The 21,890-nt window shown below is 41.6% G+C and overlaps 1 protein-coding gene across 1 annotated transcript in view; it reads right to left on the reverse strand.

The window, feature by feature from the left end:
- SBK1 (SH3 domain binding kinase 1) overlaps positions 1–20,813 on the reverse strand; it is a 57,991-nt gene extending 37,178 nt beyond the window's left edge. Inside the window, exon 1 of the mRNA XM_075830477.1 lies at positions 19,726–20,813. Within this exon, the coding sequence (XP_075686592.1) occupies positions 19,726–19,787 (62 nt within the window). The 5' untranslated portion in view covers positions 19,788–20,813. The remainder of the gene's footprint in view (positions 1–19,725) is intronic.
- Between the last annotated feature and the right edge of the window lie 1,077 nt (positions 20,814–21,890).

The following is a 21,890-nucleotide window of genomic DNA, read 5'->3' on the forward strand; positions in this document are numbered from 1 at the left end:
TAGGAAGGTAAAGTTACAGCAACATATATATCAAAAACGTTGCTGTAACATTATCCTCCAAGTCTCCAAGTCCAAGTCTACAGCTATACTATGTCACCATTTGTACAATGCATTTTAATTGCATTGAAACATCTGGGTTGCTATTGTGTAGAAGGCATTCTCTGTGTAGAGATCTGCAAGATGCATGTGCTTAGTAGTGAAGGGGTTAATACAACTGAAAGCGTCCGATGGTCTTATAGAGACTTCAAGATATTGTTTCCTGACCAGTGAGTGATCGGGATACTTCAGTCTCCATCTGCCATACAGTAAATCCGAACAGTGTTTCTATATACATCCCCACCCCGCACCTCGTAGGTGTGTCTGTATGTATAAGGGTATCACATTTTTATAAACCAGTTTCCCATGATCCAGCACGTCAAAAGGTCCTGGATGCCGGATTATTGGAATTTGCTTTAAAGTATTATTTAAATTACATTTCATAACATCATTTAATTTTTATGGCCACAATTCTGCACTGATTCATTTTATAATATATCTTTATAGGGGTTGGAGCGCTCTTTTTCTGATGAAGAGCTCCAAATCCCTCTGCTTCCAAGATTATACAATGATAGAGATAAAAATCTGGTGACCCACCACTAGGGGGAGCTCATTGTATATTTATTTAGACAGCTAGCATTGAACTCATAGGGAGCTGTATAAATCTGTATGCAGTGAGCTCCCCCTAGTGGCAGCTGGAGGTAAACACAAAGAAAACATTGGAACAACGGCAATGACGTATTTGCCTCCGATTTAATCCACTGAAAACAATCAAAACGATAAACAATACTAAAACAATTTGGTAAGAAATATGTAATTTTCTGATGGTTTGATTCCCTTTAAGAAAGTTCTGCAGCACTGGCTACTTCAACAGCTGTCCCCGTCCTCATTTCCACTATTGTTCTCTTTTCATTTGGAAGCAAGGAAGTATTTAACGAGAGTGACGCATATACTCAAGTGTTCTTTTACATTTGTGTCTTGGGGAGGGCTGCAATGGTCGTAGTTCAAGGATATAATTCGCTAAAGTTCGAAATCATATTGTTCCCACATTTTATTATCGTGAATGAGTGTAGCCAAAGACACGATCGACGGCCCCCATGCCTGCACCTATTTTGCCGCACGGAAGGCACCGCCTAATAGATTGCCAAAGGCAGAATTGATGTTTTTTTTTTCCCATTCCCCTCAGAAAGAGTTAATAAAATTCAAACAATAAGTTATATGTACCCTAAAATGATGCCATTGGAAAATACAACTCCTACAGCAAAAAATACACACAAAAAAAAACCAGCTCTCATACAGCTACAGCGACAAAAAGAAGTTATGGCTCTCGAAATGCGTCGACGCAAAAAACGAAAAACCTGCGGTCCTGAAATAGGAATATATGAATCTGACTGCTCAGTAGCGCCCCCAGCAGAAAAATTCATGGTCTAGTTTGCGAGACACTCCCGTAAAAATGTCAGTGGCTGATATACATCTGTTAGACGCTCCAAAGGGGTAGGTCCTGGAGACAGAGTCCCTTTAACCCTTTCCCGTCACTAATATGCCTATTTACGTCGGGAAAGTGTATTTAAAAAATAGCACCCGCTCAGGAGCAGAGCGGGCTCCATGGCCGCCGGGTGTCTGCTGAGACCCAGCGGCAATGCTTGCGATTAGAAAAAAATTCTGATCGCAAGCATTTAACCCCTCAGATGCTGGTGTCAGATGTGACCACCGGCATCTGAGGGGCTTTTACTGCCCCTTTCAATTCTGGGCGGACACCGGCTCCCGCGGGGCGAGATGTATACCTCTAGCAGTGGGGGGCTGGGGGGCCTTGTGAACGCTCACAGTCCTGCTATAGGGAGATTGCGATTGAGACCTACCAATAGCAATGCACTCATTTTGCCATAGACTGCAATATTGTGATATGGGAAAAGTGATCTAATGATCTCAGGTTCAAGCCCCCTAGGGAGTCTAAATAAAAGTTAAAAAAGTTTTGTTTTTTAAAAAGAATAATAAAAATATATATAAATAAAAATATATAAAAATTAAAATCACCCCTCTTTCCCTAGATCACATATAAAAATAAACAAACACATGAGGTATCCCCACGTCCAAAAATTCCCGAACTATAAAAGTTACATATTTAGGTACTAAAAACATAACAAAAACTGTATAAAATGTGGTATCAATGTGATCATATTGACCCGCCGAACAAAGGTAATGCGTCATTTTCACCGTACATTGGACACCGTAAAAAAGAAACCCATAAGAAAATGGCAAAACTGCTGTTTTTTTCCAATTTCAACCCATTCTGAACTTTTCCAGCTTCCCAGTACATCGCACAGAACATTAAAATGGTACCATCAGAAAGTACAACTTGTCCCGTAAAAATTAAGCCCTCGTATGGCTGTGTCAAAAAATAAGAGAGAGTTTTGTCTTTTTGAAGGTGGGGAGGAAAAAAACAAAAGCATAAAAACGAAAATTAGTCTGGTCCTGAAAGGGTTAATGTGTCCTTCATTGAGATATAAGGGTATGTTCACACGAGGGCGTCCGTAACGGCTGAAATTACGGGGATGTTTCAGCCTGAAAACATCCCCGTAATTTCAGCCGTACCGGCATGTGCAGGCACTTGAACGCCGCGTCAATTACGGGCGTAATTAGCGCTGCTATTCATTGGAGTCAATGAATAACGGCTCCAATTACGCCCCAAGAAGTGACAGGTCACTTCTTTGACGCGGGCGTCTATTTACGCGCCGTCTTTTGACAGCGGCGCGTAAATATACGCCTTGTGTGAACAGACAAACGTCAGCCCATTGCTTTCAATGGGCAGATGTTTGTCAACGCTATTGAGGCGCATTTTTCGGACGTAATTCGGGGCAAAAACGCCCGAATTACGTCCGTAATTAGTGTGTGTGAACATACCCTTAGGGATATGAGAAGCCATATTCGTATTTCCTTATCTATCCAGGACGACAGTAAACTTTTCTAAAAATTTTAATCCAATTTTAATTTTAAGCTGCCATTTATATCGTTTTATCAAAATCTGCAATGCGGCGTTTCCATTCTCCACTTTCTCTTTTATTTTAAATATTGTGACAATATAATGAAATGAATTACTTCTCCATTGATTGATATCCACTCATTCATTGATTCATTGATCTGTCTTAGCACATAACATTGATTTGGAAAAGTGGAAGAATTTTCTGAAATCTATATACTTAATCGTTTAGGAAAATGAATTGACATCATATTGTTCCATATTATACACCGGTCACTTGTGCTGCGCTTTCTGGAAGGTCTACAGTACAACCTTTTGGAAAATATGGGTTTCTGTCTGTTTTGAGAAGAAATGACCCTGTTTTAACTAAGTTTTCATCCCAAACATTATAGAGAACCTCTTTAGAGCCCCAGTGATCAGCTGTGGAAAGCAACAGTAAGTGTTTGATTTCCCTGCAGCACCACCACAGGAGAAATTAAGCATTACACATTGAAATCATTGGGATGTCCATGCAATGGATTGATGGGTCCTCCACTCAAGCTAAACGATTAGTGTCTCAAATGGTGACATCCTCCCCCTCTATTAACTCAAAGTGCTTTAATAGTACTTTTTTTATTTTTTTTCAGACGGGACCATCAATTTCTTCCAGAGGCCTATTTTTTTTTTACCTTTTTACTTGCCAACAGTACAAAACTCACTAGTCATACGTACATTAGAGGGACACACTCTTCTTGCAAAAAAAAATACAGAAAAGTGTTGGGTTATGTTTTTTTAATATCTTTTCTATATGCTGTAGATGGCAGATACATTTTATCATGGTCTCACACAAATTCAAGGACAATTACAGAAAATTCACAATTCCAAGAAAACATGAAACTGCAACATGGCCTCATATTAAAATATCCAGATTTTGTATTAGAGAAACAAAAAAGAAAAAAAAGAAACCATACATAAACAAAAAGTGGTACAGCAGTACCAACTATGACCAGTAGGTGGATGCAGACATACTTACATATGTAGCACAACAATTACTGAAATATACAGCCCTTATAATACTCCTAAACTGTATAGAATACTCAAATAATACTCTGCTAAATGGAACCACATAATACTGTAATTCAGTTCCCAAATAATACCCCCATACGCAGCTAAATAATACTAGGTGGTTGAAGTTTGCTCCTGGGGTCTCTCAGAGTCCCCCCCCCCCCCTCTCCAGTAAACGGAAGCCCGGGACAATTGCCCAGACCATAGATATATATATATATTGGAAGGAAAATCCCAGAAAAACTTGACTTTCATGGTGTTATATGTTTTAACAGGGTTGAGTGCCGCCTGGTAGCCTAAGGCTCTGAGAGATATGGAAGACATGGTTGGCTTAGTAATCTATAATGATTTCCCAGGAGTCTTATTCCTATGAGGGCTGAATAATATAGAATATCAGTCTCTTGTGGATACTCGCCTTCCTCTGGATGGCGTACATTGTTCTAACTCCATTCTTTAGCACTTTGCTAAAGGTAAAGGAAATAGTAATTGTTTTTCTGGTTTTACAGACACACACTATATATATATATATTTAAAGCAGTTGGAGCACAGGTTTTCTAATACAGGGCTTTAAACCCTCTGCATAGCCATAGAGTTAAATTATAAAATTCTGGCTACCTAAGGTAACCACTAGAGGGAGCTTACTGCATATTGTGTATACATTAAACTGAATAATAAAACAGAATGCCGTTAGCTCCCCCTAGTGGTAGATGCAGGCAGGCAGCATTTGAACATTAAATAGGCACTGCACTGTGCACACACTTTGCATAAATTAATAGCACATTCGAATAAAATAAACTTTGTAATATATCTTATTAGAGAAAAATGCCTCTTTCTCCAATTATCAGGTTCCTCTCATCCCCCTTCCTAACTGTTCACTCACTCTGAATTGACTGCTTTTTCTGTCTCCTCAAGACAAGCTGGACTATTAGGTCACTGAGGGATCTGGTAACAGCTGCCCATAAAAGTCTATAGAGAGGGGAGGTGGAGGAGGGAGCAGGAGGAGAGTGAGATAGAGACAGTGAGACACACAGACACTGCTGCAGCTTCTAGTAAGTGTTATTATCCCACTCCAGTACTATAGTCACAGCTTCACTGCGGTATATTGTCTCCCATGCTGCTGCAGCTTCTATATATACAGATGTGTGTTATAAATAGAGACAGGAGAGCAGGATTCTCCTCTTCTGTGTGTGCAGTGTATAGAAGATATGAGCTTTGAGCTTTGAGACAACTGAGAATTACACATAGAGCCTGCAGAGGGGAAAACTGCTAAATAATGCCACATACAAGTCATATAATGACCAGAAATAATGTTATTCCTCATGTACACATATATGACCGCTTATTCGAAAAGAATTGGTTAAAACGGCAGTGGATTGGAAGCGCTGTATAAAAAAAAAACGGAGCTCCTGCCCCCATAAAGATATATTAAAGAAATCGTTCAATCTATTTAAATTAAAAAAACAAAATAGTGTCGACATGTTTAACCCCTTAACCCCTTCAGGACCCAGCCTGTTTTGGCCTTCAGGACCCAGCCGATTTTTTCAAATCTGACATGTGTTACTTTATGTGGTAATAACGTTGGAATGCTTTTACCTATCCAAGCGATTCTGAGATTGTTTTCTCGTGACATGTTGTACTTTATGTTAGTGAAAAAATGTTGTCGATAATTTTGGTATTTATTTCTGAAAAACACCACAATTTAGAAAAAATTAGCAAAAATTAGCATTTTTCTAAATGTAAACGTATCTGCTTGTAAAACAGATAGTAATATCACACAAAATAGTTACTAGTTAACATTTCCCATATGTCTACTTTATGTTTGCATCGTTTTTTGAACATCCTTTTATTTTTCTATGACCTCACAAGGCTTAGAACTTAAGCAGCAATTTCTCATATTTTAAAGAAAATTTCAAAAGGCTATTTTTTCAGGGACCTGTTCAGTCTGAGGTGGCTTTGAGGGCCTTATATATTAGAAAATCCCCAGAAATCACCCCATTTTGAAAACTGCACCCCTCAAGGTATTCGAATCAGCATTCACAAAGTGTTTTAACCCTTTAGGCGTTTCACAGGAATTAAAGCAAAGTAGAGGTGAAATGTACAAATTTTATTTTTTTTGCAGAAATTAATTTCTAATACATTTTTTTTTTGTAACACAGAAGGTTTTACCAGAGAAATGCAACTCAATATTTATTGCCCAGATTCTGCAGTTTTTAGAAATATCCCACATGTGGCCCTAGTGTGATAATGGACTGAAGCACCGGCCTCAGAAGCAAAGGAGCACCTAGAGGATTTTGGGCCTCCTTTTTTTTAGAATATATTTTAGGCACCTTGTCAGGTTTGAAGAGATCTTGTGGTGCCAAAACAGTGGAAACACCCCAAAAGTTACCCCATTTTGGAAACTACACCCCTCAAGGAATTTATCTAGGTGTATAGTTAGCATTTTGACCGCACAGGTTTTTCGCTAAATTTATTAGAATTAGTCTGTAAAAATAAAAATCTACTTTTTTCTGAAAAAACATAGAAATTTTTAATATTTACAAGAAATAATAAAGAAAATGCACCCCAACATATGTAAAGCAATTGAAAAAGAAAAAGAAAAAAATGTTCCAGGAATATAGCTAGGCACTCTTGGGTTGGATAAAATTTAACAAAATATTTTATTTATAAATCCAGATAATACCGGCAGTATAAATTTATACTGCCGGTATTATCTGGATTTATAAATAAAATATTTTGTTAAATTTTATCCAACCCAAGAGCTATATTCCTGGAACATTTTTTTCTTTTTCTTTTTCAATATTCTTTATCAGGAATGGCACCGTGCTATATTATATTGCAATTTTGGGTATGTTTAGGTATGGTTTTGAATAACCACATCTCTTTTCTATAAATATGTAAAGCAATGTCTCCCGATTACGGTAATATCCCATATGTGGTAATAAACTGCTGATTGGACCCACAGCAGGGCTCAGAAGGGAAGGTGTGCCATTTGGATTTTGGAGTACGGATTTTGCTGGATTGTTTTTTGGTGCCATGTCGCGTTTGCAACGCCCTGGAGAGACCAAAACAGGGGAAACCCCCCAAAAGTGACCCCATTTTGGAAACGACACCTCTCAAGGAATTTATCTAGGGGTATAGTTAGCATTTTGACCACACAGGTTTTTTGCAGAATTTAGTGGAATTAGGCAGGGAAAATGAAAATCAACTTTTTTTCTGAAAAAGCATAGAAGGAATAAAGGAAAAAAGAACCACAACATTTGTAAAGCATTTTCTCCTGATTACGGCAATACCCCATATGTGGTAATAAACTGCTGATTGGACCCACGGCAGCGCTCAGAAGGGAAGGAGCGCCATTTGGATTTTGGAGCACGGATTTTGATGGATTGTTTTTCGGTGCCATGCCGCCTTTGCAACGCCCTGGAGAGACCAAAACAGTGGAAGCCCCCCAAGTTACCCCATTTTGGAAACACCCCTCAAGGAATTTTTCTAGGGGTATAGTGAGAATATAGACTCCACGGGTCTTTTGCAGAATTTATTAGAATTAGGCGGAGAAAATTAATATCACAATTTTTTTCCACTAAAATGTTGAATTTTCTCATTTTCACAAGGGATAAAGGAGAAATAAACAACCAATTTTTATAAAGCAATTTCTCCCGAGTGCGGAAATACCCCACATGGGGTCATGCATTTTTTTCATTAGAAATGAATTAACCCTTTCAGGACTGATCCATTTTTTGCTTTCTTATTTTAGTTTTTCACTCTCCGCCTTCCAAGAGCCATAACTTTTTTATTTTTCCGTCAGTAGAGTGATGTGACGGCTTATTTCTTGCAGGAGAAATTGTAGTTTCTATTGATACCATTTAAAGTGCCATAAAAAGTACTGGGAAACTGAAAAAAAATAGGAGAATATAGGAAAAAAATCTAATTCCATTTTTTCGGGTTTTCGTTTTTACAGCTTTCGTCGTGCAGTAAAAACGAAAACGACAGCGATTTTGGCGGTTTAAATTATTTACGTTTTTTACGGTGTTCACCGTGCGAGTTAAATAATGGCATATTGTAATAGTTCGGCCTTTTACGGACGTAGCGATATCAATTCGGTTTATTTTTTTACATTACTTTTGAAGAAAAATGGGAAAAGGTTTTTTTTTGTAACTTTTTTTTCTTTCTCACTACTAATAACTTGAATTCTTCTACACATTTTATTAGTCCCCTTAGGGGACTTGTACCAGCGATCATTGGATCGCGGATACAATATGCTGCAATACTAATGTATTGCAGTATATTGTTATTTTTACTGGCTTCTGTAACCGCACGATCGCTGTTCCTGTCCGTTAGTCCCGGGTGTCAGCTCTAATACACAGCCGACGCCCGCAGGTTATGGAGCATGCTCAGCACGTGAGCCTGCTCCATACATCACCCCCGCACCATGACGTGCTATTAAGTCATAGTGCTCAAAGGGGTTAATGCACAGCGGATGGTGTGAATATTACAATTTTGCACTGATGTGCCATTTTAGTGCATAATATGTTATGCCCAGTTTGTGCCACTTAAGACAAATACCTCATAAAACGTTAAGCGGGTTCTCCCGGGTATGGGGATGCCATATATGTGGGCGCAAACTGCTGTTTGGGGACGCTGCAAGGCTCAGAAGGGAGGGACGCCATTTTGCCTTTGGAGCGCAGATTTTGCTTGGTAGTTTTTCTGTTTTGGGTTTCGCTGGTATTTCAGTGTGGGGGTATATGTAATCTGTGCGGAGAACATCAGGGCATAATAAGAGGGTATAATAATGCGGTAAATAAATAATAATTCATAGATATGTGGCCGGCGTCACACTGATAATGGTGTCGGATGTTACCCGCTTTTAGAACGCTCTGCACATTTTGCATCGCCATATTCCTGGGAGCCAGAACGTCTCTTTATTTTTTCACCACCGGAGCTGGGTGAGGGCTTATTTGTTGCGGGACAATCTGTACTTTTCATTGGTACCATTTTGGGGTACATGCGATTTTTTTGATCACTTTTTATTACATTTTTTTGCAAGCCGGGTGACCAAAAACAAGCAATTCTGACAATGTTTTTTAGTTTATTTTTTTGCGGCGTTCACCGTGCACTATAAATGACCATTATATTTTATACTGCGGGTCGGTACGATTACGGCGATACCATATGTATATAGTTTTTTTATGTTTTGCAGCGTTTGCGCAATAAAATCACTTTTTTATAAAATAATTTATTTTCTGTGTCACCGTATTCTGAGAGCCGTAACTTTTTTATTTTTCAGTCCAAAAAGCGGTGTAAGGGCTTGTTTTTTGCGGGACGGGTTTTAGTTTTTATCGGTATTATTTTCGGGTACATGCGACTTTTTGATTACTTTTTATTCTCTATTTTGGTAGGGGTGGTGACCAAAAAATAGCGATTCTGATGTAGTTTTTTATTGATTTTTTTCACGGTGTTCACCGTGTGGGAAAAATAACATTATCGTTTTATAGCTGGGGTCATTACGAACGCGGTGATACCAAATATGTGTACTTTTTTTAACGTGTTCATTTTTTTCCTATAATGAAAGACTTATTATAGGAAAAAAATGAAGTGTTTGTTTATATAACTTATAACTTTTATTTTTACACTTTTTTTTAAAACATTTTTTTTCTTTTTTCTACTTTTTTCACTTGTCTCACTAGGGGACACTTAGACTTGCAGCTTTGATCGCTGCTGGAGTACATTACACTACACACGTAGTGTAATGTACTCTAACTGTCATTGTGACGTGACTGTCACACTGACAGGAAGCATCGGAGGACCGGCCGGAGGCTGCTCCTCCGAGGCTTCCGTACATGGCAACCCGGAGGTCATTATCTGACCTCCGATTGCCACGACAAGCATCGGTAGCCCCCACGATCACTTCGTGGGGGCTGCCGATGTGCTTCAAACCACTTAAATGCGGTGACGGCAATCCGTCGCCGCATTTATGGGGTTAATTGCCGAAATCAGCGGCGATGGTCCGCTGACCGGCAAGGCTGGAGTGTCAGCTGTCAGGGACAGCTGACCTCCTGGTTCCCGGACACTGTCCGTTAGGACAGTGTGCGCCGGGAACTACTCCGCAATAGTACGTTCTGATGCGGGAACTAACCCCTCTGCAGGACGTACTATTGCGGCGCAGCGCGGGAAGAGGTTAATGACCAGCTATTTTTTACGTTTTCCAATCGTCGCATTCCAAGAGCTATAACCTTTTTATTTTTTGCGTCGACATAGCTGTATAAGGTCTTGTTTTTTGCAGGAAAAGTTGTATTTTTTAATAGCACCATTTTTAGGTACATATTATTTATTGATTAACTTTTATTAACTTTTTTTTGGGGGGGGAATAGAAAAAAATCTGAAATTTCGCCACTCTTTTTTGCGTCCTAAATCTAAGCCGTTTACCGTGTGGTATAAATAACACAATAACTTTATTCAGCGGGTTGTTACGATTGCAACGATACAAAATTTGTATCGTTTTTGTATGTTTTACTACTTTTACACAGTAAAAACACTTTTTTTTCAAAATTATTTGTTTTTGTGTCTCCATATTTGAGGAGCCGTAACGTTTTTATTTTTTCGCCGATGCGGTTGTTTGAGGGCTTTTTTTTGCGGGACGACTTGTAGTTTTTATTGGTACCATTTTGGAGTAGATGCGACTTTTTGATCACTTTTTATTACATTTTTTTAAAGTCAGGATTCACAGAAAACAGCAATTTTTCCATAGTTTTTTATTATTTTTTTTACGGCATTCACCGTGCGGGTTAAATAATGTAATAGATTTATAGTCGGGGTCGTTACGGACGCGGCGATACCAAATATGTGTAACTTTTTAACTTTATTTTGTTTTTTTAATAGTAAAGCAGTTTGTAAGGGGAAAAGCTGGGTTTTTCATTTTTTTTCACATTTTTTTTAAAATTAACTTTAACTTTATTAAACTTTTTTTTCACTTTTTTACTAGTCCCACTAGGGGACTATAATATGCGATTCTGCGATCGCATTTATAATACACTGCAATACTTTTGTATTGCAGTGTATTAATGCCTGTCCGTTTAACACGGACAGGCATCTGCTAGGTCATGCCTGCGGCATGATCTAGCAGGCATTCACTCCAGGCAGCCTGGGGGCCTTTATTAGGCCCCCGGCTGCCATTAGAGACACAGACACTCGGCGATCGTATCGCCGGGTGTCGGTGGGAGAGAGAGGGAGCTCCCTCCCTCTCTCCAAAACCACTCAGATGCGGTGCTCGCTATTGAGCACCGCATCTGAGGGGTTAAACGTGTGAGATCGATACTAATATCGATCTCACACGGCAGAGCAGGGACGCCCCCAGCCCTCAGCTGCCTCTAGCAGCTGAGAGCAGGGAGATCTGACAGTTCCCTGCTCTGTAAACTTATTCCGATGCCGCGACGTAAAAAGTCTATGGCATCGGAATAAGGCCCGTTAGTGACCGACGTAGAAACACGATGGGTCGGTCACTAACGGGTTAAAGGGAACCTGTCGCCAGCATTTCACCTATTGAACTTTACTTATCCCTCACTGGCCGCTGCTATCAAAAGTTCATTGCCGTTATCCCCTCTCCTAAACTCCTCCTCCGACTGTAAATAACGGTCTCCAAACATTTTGCGCATTTTATCGTAATAATCGGGCGTCCCTTTGTGCGCCCACACCAGAAGAGGACATCAATGCACAAGCGCAGAATTTTGCGTGTTGGGGGAAGGCGAGGAGCTGTCAATCAAAAGTAAGGAGGCGGGGTGAACTCAGAAAGACTTGAGGAATGAAGATTTGACTCTTTTATGCTCATTAGCATACGGTGCGGGAACACTACAAAGCTGAATACTAAAACTACAGAGCCGACTAAGACAATTATAGGTTATATAGAAATGATTTTTCACCCACTACCACCAGGTATTGCTGGATTAATAGGTGAAATGCGTGTGACAGGTTCCCTTTAAGGAAGAAAGCCTAAAATAAAGGGTTATCAAAACTTTCATCCTCCCACAATTCCATGCACTCCTATTTGTGAGCAGCCTTCATCCTGATCTTCCTGGTTCATGAACAAAATGGCAGAACTAGTGTGGTACAGTAAGGTTTTAGTTATGCCACTTAGGGTCTGTGCACTTTGCTGCAGGAGGAACCCTCTGGATTGGCAGTGAAAATCAAGCATGACCAATTCACCCAGAGATTGAATGCCCGGTGGCAATAAATGTCAAGTAAGTGGAATCTGCCAATAGGAATCCAATGTGTTTGGGGGATTTTACTCATTCGATGAATTGCATTATGGCGAGATTAATCAGCTGCTTTGGACTATGTCTGGCGATGGTGGAAAAGATTCTCATATCCCTCCTAGGAGCCATTAACCCCACGGTTTCCATGTTTAGGACGATAAAGGTCACTGATTATGGGAAACACTAAAAGGTTTAGAATGGAACACATTGATTTTTCCCAATGATACGATGAGTTTTCTTTCTTCCGGGAACGCATTATTCCGAGGAGGGGGGGGTAACGGACAGGCGGCGGACGATAACTACATCTACTCTTCTCAGTAAAGCGCTCCTTATCCAGATTCAATATTCCCTCCTCACAAAGTCTTCTCCAATTTCACAATTATCAGACAATTATCCTGGACGCAGCCTCAGCGACTGCTTTGGATGATGCAAAAGGAGCATTTCTTCATTTTTTTCTATTTTTGGCCAGGAGTGAAGCTGGCAGCTGCCGGCCCCGGGCACCATGTTTCCATTTTAACACAGTCATAAACAGTATTGACATTTAATTGCTTTACTGTTTTCTACAAATAAAGATGATAATGAGGATAAAAATAACACGGTTGGTAATTAGCTATGGCCATCTAACCATGACTAAACCCAACTTGTATGGCAGATCGTTTTCATCAGAGCAATTGGTCCAGTAGGACACGAGGCCAGTTTCTATGACTTGTTATCAATAGGACTCAAAGCCCATGTAGTGATTACTCGGTGTTCAAAGTGAGTTATCTGATCTGAAGAACCATGACTGAAGGGGGACACAGGAGCTGATTTGAGGAACCACATCTGAATGGGTGTCCTAGGAACGGATAAGAGGAACCACAGCTGAAGTAGGGAGCCTAGGAGCTGACCTGAGGCACCAAAGCTAAATGGTTAGATTACCAGGAGCTGATCTGTCTAACCACAGCTGAAAGTAGGGGCCCTAGGAGCTGATGTGAGGAACCACAGCTGAAGGTAGGGGCCCTAGGAGCGAATGTGAGGAAGCACAGCTGAAGTAGTAGGGGGTCTAGGAGCTGACCTGAGGGATCAAAGTTGAATTAGAGATGACCAGGAGCTGATCTGTGGAATCACAACTGAAGGTATGGGACCAAGGAACTGACCTGAGGGATCAAAACTGAATGGAGAGATGCCTAAGAGCTGATCTGTGGAACCAGAGCCGAAGGTATAGGCCCTAGGAGCTGACCTGAGGGACCACAGCTGAATCAGGGGGCCATAGGAGCTCATCTAAAGGGAGCACAGCTAAATGGGGTCCTAGGAGCTGATGTGAAGAACCACAGCTGAAGGAAGGGGGCCTAAGAGCTGATTTGAGGGACCGCAGCTGAATGGGGCCCTAGAAGCTGATGTGATGAACCACAGCTGAATGAAGGGGGCCTAGGAGCTGACCTGAGGCACCAAAGCTAAATGGGTAGATGACAAGGGGCTGTTCTGCATAACCACAGCAGAAGAAAGGGACCCGAGGAGCTGAATTAAGGGACCACAACTGAAGCAGGGGACCAGAGAAACTGATGTGAAGAACCACAGATGAAGGAAGGGGCCTAGGAGCTGATCTGAGGGACCACAGCTGAAGGTAGGGGCCCTGGGAGCCTATCTGAGGGACCCCAGCGAAATTAGGGGGCCATAGTAGCTGATCTGAGGAACCGCAGCTGAATGGGGGCCCTAAAAGCTGAAGTGATGAAGCACAGCTGAACTATAGGGCCTAGGAGCTGACCTGTGGGACCAAAGCTAAATGGGGAGATGACAGAAGCTGATCTGTAGAACCACAGCGGAAGGTAGGGCTCCTAGGAGCTGGGACTGGATCTCAGGGGCAGAGAATTTTCTGCACTCTCACTTATCCCATTTATGATCACTACAGTCAGCCTCAAATGGCTGATAAAAGAAAACAATAGATTATCCAATGGAGATAAGAAAGTTGACGTTTAGTAACCCAGCACATTCCTGATTTCAGCACCATGGACAGTTGCGCTCGCCTACTTTACCTTGCATTGTATTGCATCATGGTCCGTAGTCTGGTAAAGCAAAGAATCTAGTTAGATCTTCGCAGCCAGAGGACTGATCAAGAGACTACGGGATTAAATCCTGCAGCTGCGGAATATTACAGTGAGGAAGAGAAATGATCTGCTTTCCTGCTATGGATTATATTATTTGTCTGAACACAGCAAGCACTTTATCATGGCTGCAAACCCCTAGATGTAGAGCCGGCAATGAACAGCCTGGCCGGCCGCTCATGGGGTCAGGTCAACTGAGTTGATCAGCTTTACATGACCATTCACGGTCACATGGTAGAGGAGGAATCGGTCATAATCCCTACATATATGGGTAAAGTACCGGGACGCACGGTAGATATAAGTGATGTCACATGATCTATGAAATGAGAAGGTCACACATAGACAGATATCCGGCATGGGTGGTTGACTTATGACTTAATGCCGACATAATATGGCCTGTCTGCCGCAGTCTGAGAAAATAATCCTTACTGCTCGGCTGTCTTAATCTTTTACACAGTATATTGACCTCCTGTCTGTGTCAAGGCTGAATTAGCAAAACCGTGGAGGATTAATGCGAAATAAAGTACAGTGACCCCAACGTGTTTTAAAGATACAGATTCCATGGTTTTTGGTGGGCCGTATATGGAAAAGCATTTTCCCCCTAAGCCATAAAAATCCCCAGTAAATATCCTACAGTCCTCTAGACCTTGAGTCGTCCTCTTTTCGAACAGAACTCTGGTTAATTTTTTTTATTTTGGCCCCAGTTTGGAAAGTACGCCCGGTAAAAGGTAGGACAGGTAAACCTCTTACCTGGCGCTTTGTTGCTGAATTTTCTCTTCCGATCCCGGTAGCTGTTATGTCATGTGACCGCCGATTCTTACAGGGTCTGCTGTGTGAACCGGAAGTCTCTTTCACTATGCATTCCTATGAGATGTTCAATGCGAGTCTCATAGGAATGCATAGTGAAAGTGACTTCCAGTCCACATAGCAGACGCTGTAGGAATCGGGTGGTCACAGTGCGGTCATGTGACAGAACAGCCCCTGAGATCGTTCGGCAACAAAGCGCCCGGTAAGAGGATTACCTGCCCTACCTTTTACCGGGTGTACTGTCCAAACGAGGGGCCGAGATAAAAAGAATTGACCGCAGTGTTCCTTTAATTATTACGTTACGTTTCACTTCTTGGATCTTCTGAAACCAAAGGCGCACCGTGGGGGGCTCGACCTGTTTCCACATAGCCAGAATGCAAGCACGCGCCGTGTTGATCAAATGTCGTAATATTGACTTCTTGTATGTCACACAGATGAAGCAGGAAGAAGCCCGGATACCTGATTGTTTTTAGGTCTGAACATGATTAGTGTATACGGGATATTTGGAGCCCTATAAATAATCAGGTCAGCTTCAAAGTCGTACATCTAAACCAATGTCAATAACACGACCGAGTAGAAAAAGCCCGCTTATCTGTCCATTGATATGACTTGATACCACAGCACCCTCTATTGGTTAGCATGTGGAAGTACAACAACAGACATAAGAGAAAAATATTCGTAACTCAAGGCCATGCCACAATGACGGAACTGCTGAAATTAGAAACTGGAGATGTTGATAAAGCAAGAGGCATGAATTAAAAACTGCCCATGTTGTCCATAGCAACCAATCAGAGCTCAGCTTTTATTTCATAAACTGCTCTTGTAAAATGAAAGCTAAGCTCTGATTGGTTGCTACAGGCAACATGAACAGTTTTACCGTTAGACAGTTGTGATAAATTAAGATCCATGTCCTTTAGGCTCTTTCCGCAAATACACATACTATATGTCCCTTTTAGCAGTACATTCCCGGGAATGGGCGTACAATTACGTCCATAGAATGGCGCGGGCACAGGAGCTGTGATCGCGCCATTCGCAGCAGATGCCGGCTATAATCTACAGCCAACATCCCGATGCAAATGCCGAGATTAGAGCTAACTCAGATCCCAGCTGTTTAGCTCCCAAGATGCCGTGGTCAATAGTGAAGGGATCGCAGGGTGTAGATGGGTTGCCATGGCAGCAGGAGGCCTAATAAAGGCCCCCAAGCCTGTCTCGGCTGAAGATTGCCTGTCAGTTCTACACTGACAAGCAATAATGATTTGGTATAAATAAAGGCCTTAAAATGTCTCTCCTTCTGAATCCAATTCTGGTTTTGGCTTTTTAAAATGCATGCAAAATCTGCAGCAAATCTGCAAAGTGTGAACAAGGACCATCAGCGACCAAACTATCACTTTGGGAAGTCCCCTAGTGGTACTAAAAAATAATTAAACTGTACGTGAAGTTAGCATGTTATTCATACTGCACGGTGACCAGCATGAAAAAAAACGTAAAACAAAGGCGAAATTGCTTTTTTTTCCATTTCCCACCCCAAAAAAATGTAATCAATAAATTAGATGTACCCAAAAATGGTTCTATTAACGAATATAACTCGCCTCACAGAAAACAAGCCTACATACAGCTAGAGCGACGAAAAAACAAGTTATGGCTCTTGGAATGCGGCGACATAGTATAGGAGAGGGGATGTGTAAAGCCAAACACATGGACAGGCAATGATACATCTCACTAGGTTGGAACCCCATGGTAAACTATGTCGGGTTCAGTAAAACCGGGGGTGCTGCATTCCTAATACGGATCCTAAAGTGCAGCCGATTTGACAATAACAAGTTGACAGAAGGCGATCTTTACGTGTACATTCACACACAGCAGATTTGTCGCAGACATTTCTCTAACTGTCCTATTCCTCTGAACGGGGCTTGCAGAAATCCATGCACCTGCTAAACAAACAACCTCATTCAGATGTATGGGATGGATTTTTCAGTCGCAGAACTTTCCGCAATGAATCTGCCGCGTAGGAATATACACTATTAGTTTTAGCAGGACGTGTTCTTTAGAATATATTCACATAGGGAAGTAATGGTGCGAAAGTCGTACCACGCAAAACTGCATTCAAATACGGACGACTCTACTGCGATTGTGGTCACGTCAAATTTTTTATTTTTAGTCAACTGCAAATAGTGGCCAAAAACGGCATGAATTTATAGTTTGACGTACGTTTCTTTTGCACTGTGGTAGTGGTGCAATGCTCTGCGACACAATTACTGCACCGTGTGAATATAACCTTAAATTTAAGAGATTTATTGTTACTCACAGGACTCATGGACACTGTTTTACGGGGACCACGTTGTAGGAATTCGTAATAGAGCACCCATAGAAATCTATGAGCGCATACTGTACCTCTATATGTCTCCATAGGGGTGCTGTACTAAGGAGGTAGCCCCTCCAGAAGAAGAACTCTGTTTCCAGGGGAGAATTTATGGAGGCACCAAGCAGCGGCGCACGGAGTTCCTACAGAACTGTAGGGACTAGGTGTATCACCATACAGGCTCCGTGCACCTGCATGAGGCCTGTAGGTGACAACCCTATTATACTTTATGAAGGTGCCATAATAAGTGCAGCTTATCGGAGGTGCACATCCGTTTAACCCTCCGATGTCAGCGACAACCCTATATAAAAAGCTCTAGCTGTAGTTAGTAGATTGAAATCTCTCAGATCTGGGGCCAGTGGTATTGATATTTTTGTTCGAATTAGTGGCTGACAGGTCTGGCCGGCTCTTTATAACCACACAAATCCATCAGTAAAGTGGCGCAGCGGCCACAGACCTTCTCAGAAGTGTAATTACCGAAAAAGAGACAGGCAGGGAGTGTTGAGAGGAGCAAAGGACATTAGACAGAGGATGATGGGAGTAGGAGACCGCGAGAGATACACAGCTCAAATGAGTCACTGATGGTTGTATGTATGTCACAGACATATGGCGGTATATACCACAACCCCACGGCACATCTGTATACAATACTGGCCTAACCGGCAGAATTGCAGTCTCCAACCTGTGGGTCTCCAGCTATTGAGAAACTATCACTCCCAGCATGCCCTGCAGAGTTGGAGTTTCACGTCGTGCCAGCTTTGTTTTTAGAAAGGGTTCAGAACACCTTTAAGAAACAAGACCCCCACAGCTTCTAGGAGGGGACCACCATTATGTATGGTGAATCCCTTTAAGTCCCTTCTCGTTTTAGTTATTTATCCTTGCGCTGAAGCGTTTGCTTCCAGAATATCATCAAACGGAGAGTGGGATTATTTATATTGGAGATAGCAAAGAATAAAAGAATCTGTGCGGAAGCGCAGTCTAAGGGAGTGTGTGAGGACGGGCGATAGGAAGAGCGTTTGATGCCAGAGAAAGGGAGGGAGACAGGGAGCGGAGGAAGATATTTATAGGGGAAGAGAATCTGCAGGTGAGAGAAATGAAAATAAGTAGGTAGGGATAAAGGAAGACAGAAGTGAGGTGACGAGTATCGGAGGATGAGGGATGAGATGAAAAGGCTGAATCTGGGAATTGTAAAAGTATTGTGATTATCAGTCCACCACCATAGAAGCCTGGAAGATATCGATAGATTAGATGGATGGATAGATAGATAGATAGATAGATAGATAGATAGATAGATAGATAGATAGATAGATAGATAGATAGATAGATAGATAGATAGATAGATAGATAGATAGATAGATAGATAGATAGATAGACGTGTGTGAAAAGTATGAAGCAGCCCCGGCTATAGGCAGGATATACTATAAGAAGTTAATTTATGCGGTCAAGTTAGTTACGATGAGGTAATGAACTGGACCCAAAATGCATTGCTCTGGCTATTAACATAGATCTTAAAAGGATATTAGTTTTCTCAAATGAAGCTTATTCATTGTAAAAAAAATAGTTATCCAATTTTCTAATATACTTTTGGTATCAATTTATCACTGTTTTCAAGATCTCTGCTTGCTGTCATTAAAAGGAACCTTCATTGTTTACCATCCATGGGGATAAAATCTGCCATGGTCATGTGATGATCACACGGGCGCATGGCTCACATTGCTCTTGTATACAGATGCTGTTCATCTTATGATTAATGCAGAGTATGCCAGGTGAGTCGGTCAGGGTGATACTGCCCTTCTGTCTATAAACTGAAGATGAGGTGGGCACTAGGTTGGCATTAATTAGCTTAGGACCATCGTACCTGTACTAAGCCTGTCTATAAACTGGTAAAGTAGTGGAATGCAAAGTCTGTGGGTGATCTGAAGTTGTATTAAATCAACGGAGGTTGGCACTGTAACCAGCCTGTGCGTAACCTGAAAATTAACATTTTAATGTGGCATTGCCCACATTAAATTGCTGTCAATACATAGGGTTATAAAAGGTAATGAGTTACAGACTGGCACTGCCAAAATAATGGTAACAATTGAATTATTCCACAATTTTGCAATACATTCAGAGTGACCTTGTATTACAGGGCACGTATATTTTGGGTACATATACCAGTGTAATGCCCACTCTCACCTTGTGCTTGGCAGCTGCTGCAGAGCCTTCCGGTGGAAACAGATGAAGCAGAAGGACTCCATGTGCCAATTTGGTGAGCTGGCATGAAGGATCCCTGGACTGGGCTTGTCACACCTGTGTTGACGCTGAGTTTCTCTCACGCCTCAGTGTACAAGATGCCAAGTCTGCAAGAAAAAGGAGCGTGAGAAGGGCATAGGAAGTCTTGTGGGTGAAGTAGGAGTCCTAGCAGACAGCAGCCTGGTGTAAGAAGAGTAGTCCTAGCAGACAGCAGCCTGGTGTATGAAGAGGAGTCCTAGCAGACAGCAGCCTGGTGTATGAAGAGGAGTCCTAGCAGACAGCAGCCTGGTGTATGAAGAGGAGTCCTAGCAGACAGCAGCCTGGTGTATGAAGAGTCCTAGCAGACAGCAGCCTGGTGTAAGAAGAGGAGTCCTAGCAGACAGCAGCCTGGTGTATGAAGAAGAGTCCTAGCAGACAGCAGCCTGGTGTATGAAGAAGAGTCCTAGCAGACAGCAGCCTGGTGTATGAAGAGGAGTCCTAGCAGACAGCAGCCTGGTGTATGAAGAGGAGTCCTAGCAGACAGCAGCCTGGTGTATGAAGAGGAGTCCTAGCAGACAGCAGCCTGGTATATGAAGAGGAGTCCTAGCAAACAGCAGCCTGGTGTATGAAGATACAGTGAAGTATTCTCTTCCTTGCTGGATGGGCTATGACCACAGATATACAATAGTCTAAAGGAGTTTATGGTGCAATGCTCTGCAGGTGTTAAAGAGCCATAACTCCTCTATTGGGTCTTCTTAGTAGATGATGTTTTCACAAGAAGGGCTATGATGGAACAGATATTTACTTGAATGATTGGGCGATGTTCTGCAGAATCAGTGGGTTGGATGCTCTGCAGGTTTTCAGCCAGCAGATGACGGAGATGATGTCCTCCTGGTCTCTGTCCTGTGAATGAAGCCTTCCTGAGTGGATGTCCTAGGGGCTTTCACCCTGCATCTTGCGTCTTGCTCCCCCAGGACACAGGCTGCATGTGGCAGATTTGACCCAAGCTGCTGAGAGCTGCGTTCACACTGGCATGCACACACTTGTACACATAGAGAGGGGTGTGCGAGCAGCCTGCCGGCTGTAACAGACACAGCCTGGTATAAATAGCTCATGCTACCAATTCTGCCAGGGTAACCCTTTCTACTCCGTCAAGGAGACTGTACAGAGGGACCAAGAGGAGTCCATTTATTTATTTCTAAGTGTGTGTAGATAGATATGGATATACAGATATATAGATGTATATGTATCACAGACATTGAATCTTACCGTGCAGAATCAGGAGGACCCAAACAAGAATCAGGACATTCTGGAGAAACACTTTCCATATGAGGATTAGATAAGATAGATAGTTAGATATGATATAGATAGATATGAGAGAACTAAACAGATATGGGATAGATAAAAAGAGAGCGATCAATAGATCTATAAAGGGAGAGAGAGACAGATAGAAAGATAGATGGATAGATAAAAAGAGATGAATAGATAAATAGATAAACACAGAGAGAGATGACAGATAGATAGATAGATAGATAGATAGATAGATAGATAGATAGATAGATAGATAGATAGATAGATAGATAGATAGATAGATAGATAGATAGATAGATAGATATTAGAAGAATGTCACCACCTCTAAAATTCCAATCTAGTATATAACTTTTCAACTAGAAACTACATTCAATTTTATGTTCCTTTTCTCGCTTCCATACATCACTGGTAATTCACAGATAAATAGATAAAAAGAAATAGAGGAATCCAGTAACCTATAAAAAAAAAAGCTCATATCCTTTTTCTTTCAAGCAACAAACCTAAACGCCCCTACCATGGGTCAGCCACCACCTAAAACCATAACCATATGGTCACATGCACCCTTTTGTCCTACTCTCCCCACCAGGGACCCCCAACCCCACCATGCCCCTATAAGCACTGGTCACTTGACCCACTGTCTTGACTAGTAATCTCTGTACTTAATTAGGACTAAAAATGCTCCTATAGATTATTAACCCTTAATGGTTCTTGTAATTTTTTTTATTCTTGTCAGCCTCACAGTCTAGATGTGTCATTGGTCTCTTTTTATATTGGTCCCTCGGTTTATTTCTCCTGCACTGTATGAAAAACCTCAACAA

This window comes from Rhinoderma darwinii, chromosome 6 (assembly GCF_050947455.1).
Source record: "Rhinoderma darwinii isolate aRhiDar2 chromosome 6, aRhiDar2.hap1, whole genome shotgun sequence".
In the NCBI taxonomy this organism is placed as follows: Eukaryota; Metazoa; Chordata; class Amphibia; order Anura; family Rhinodermatidae; genus Rhinoderma; species Rhinoderma darwinii.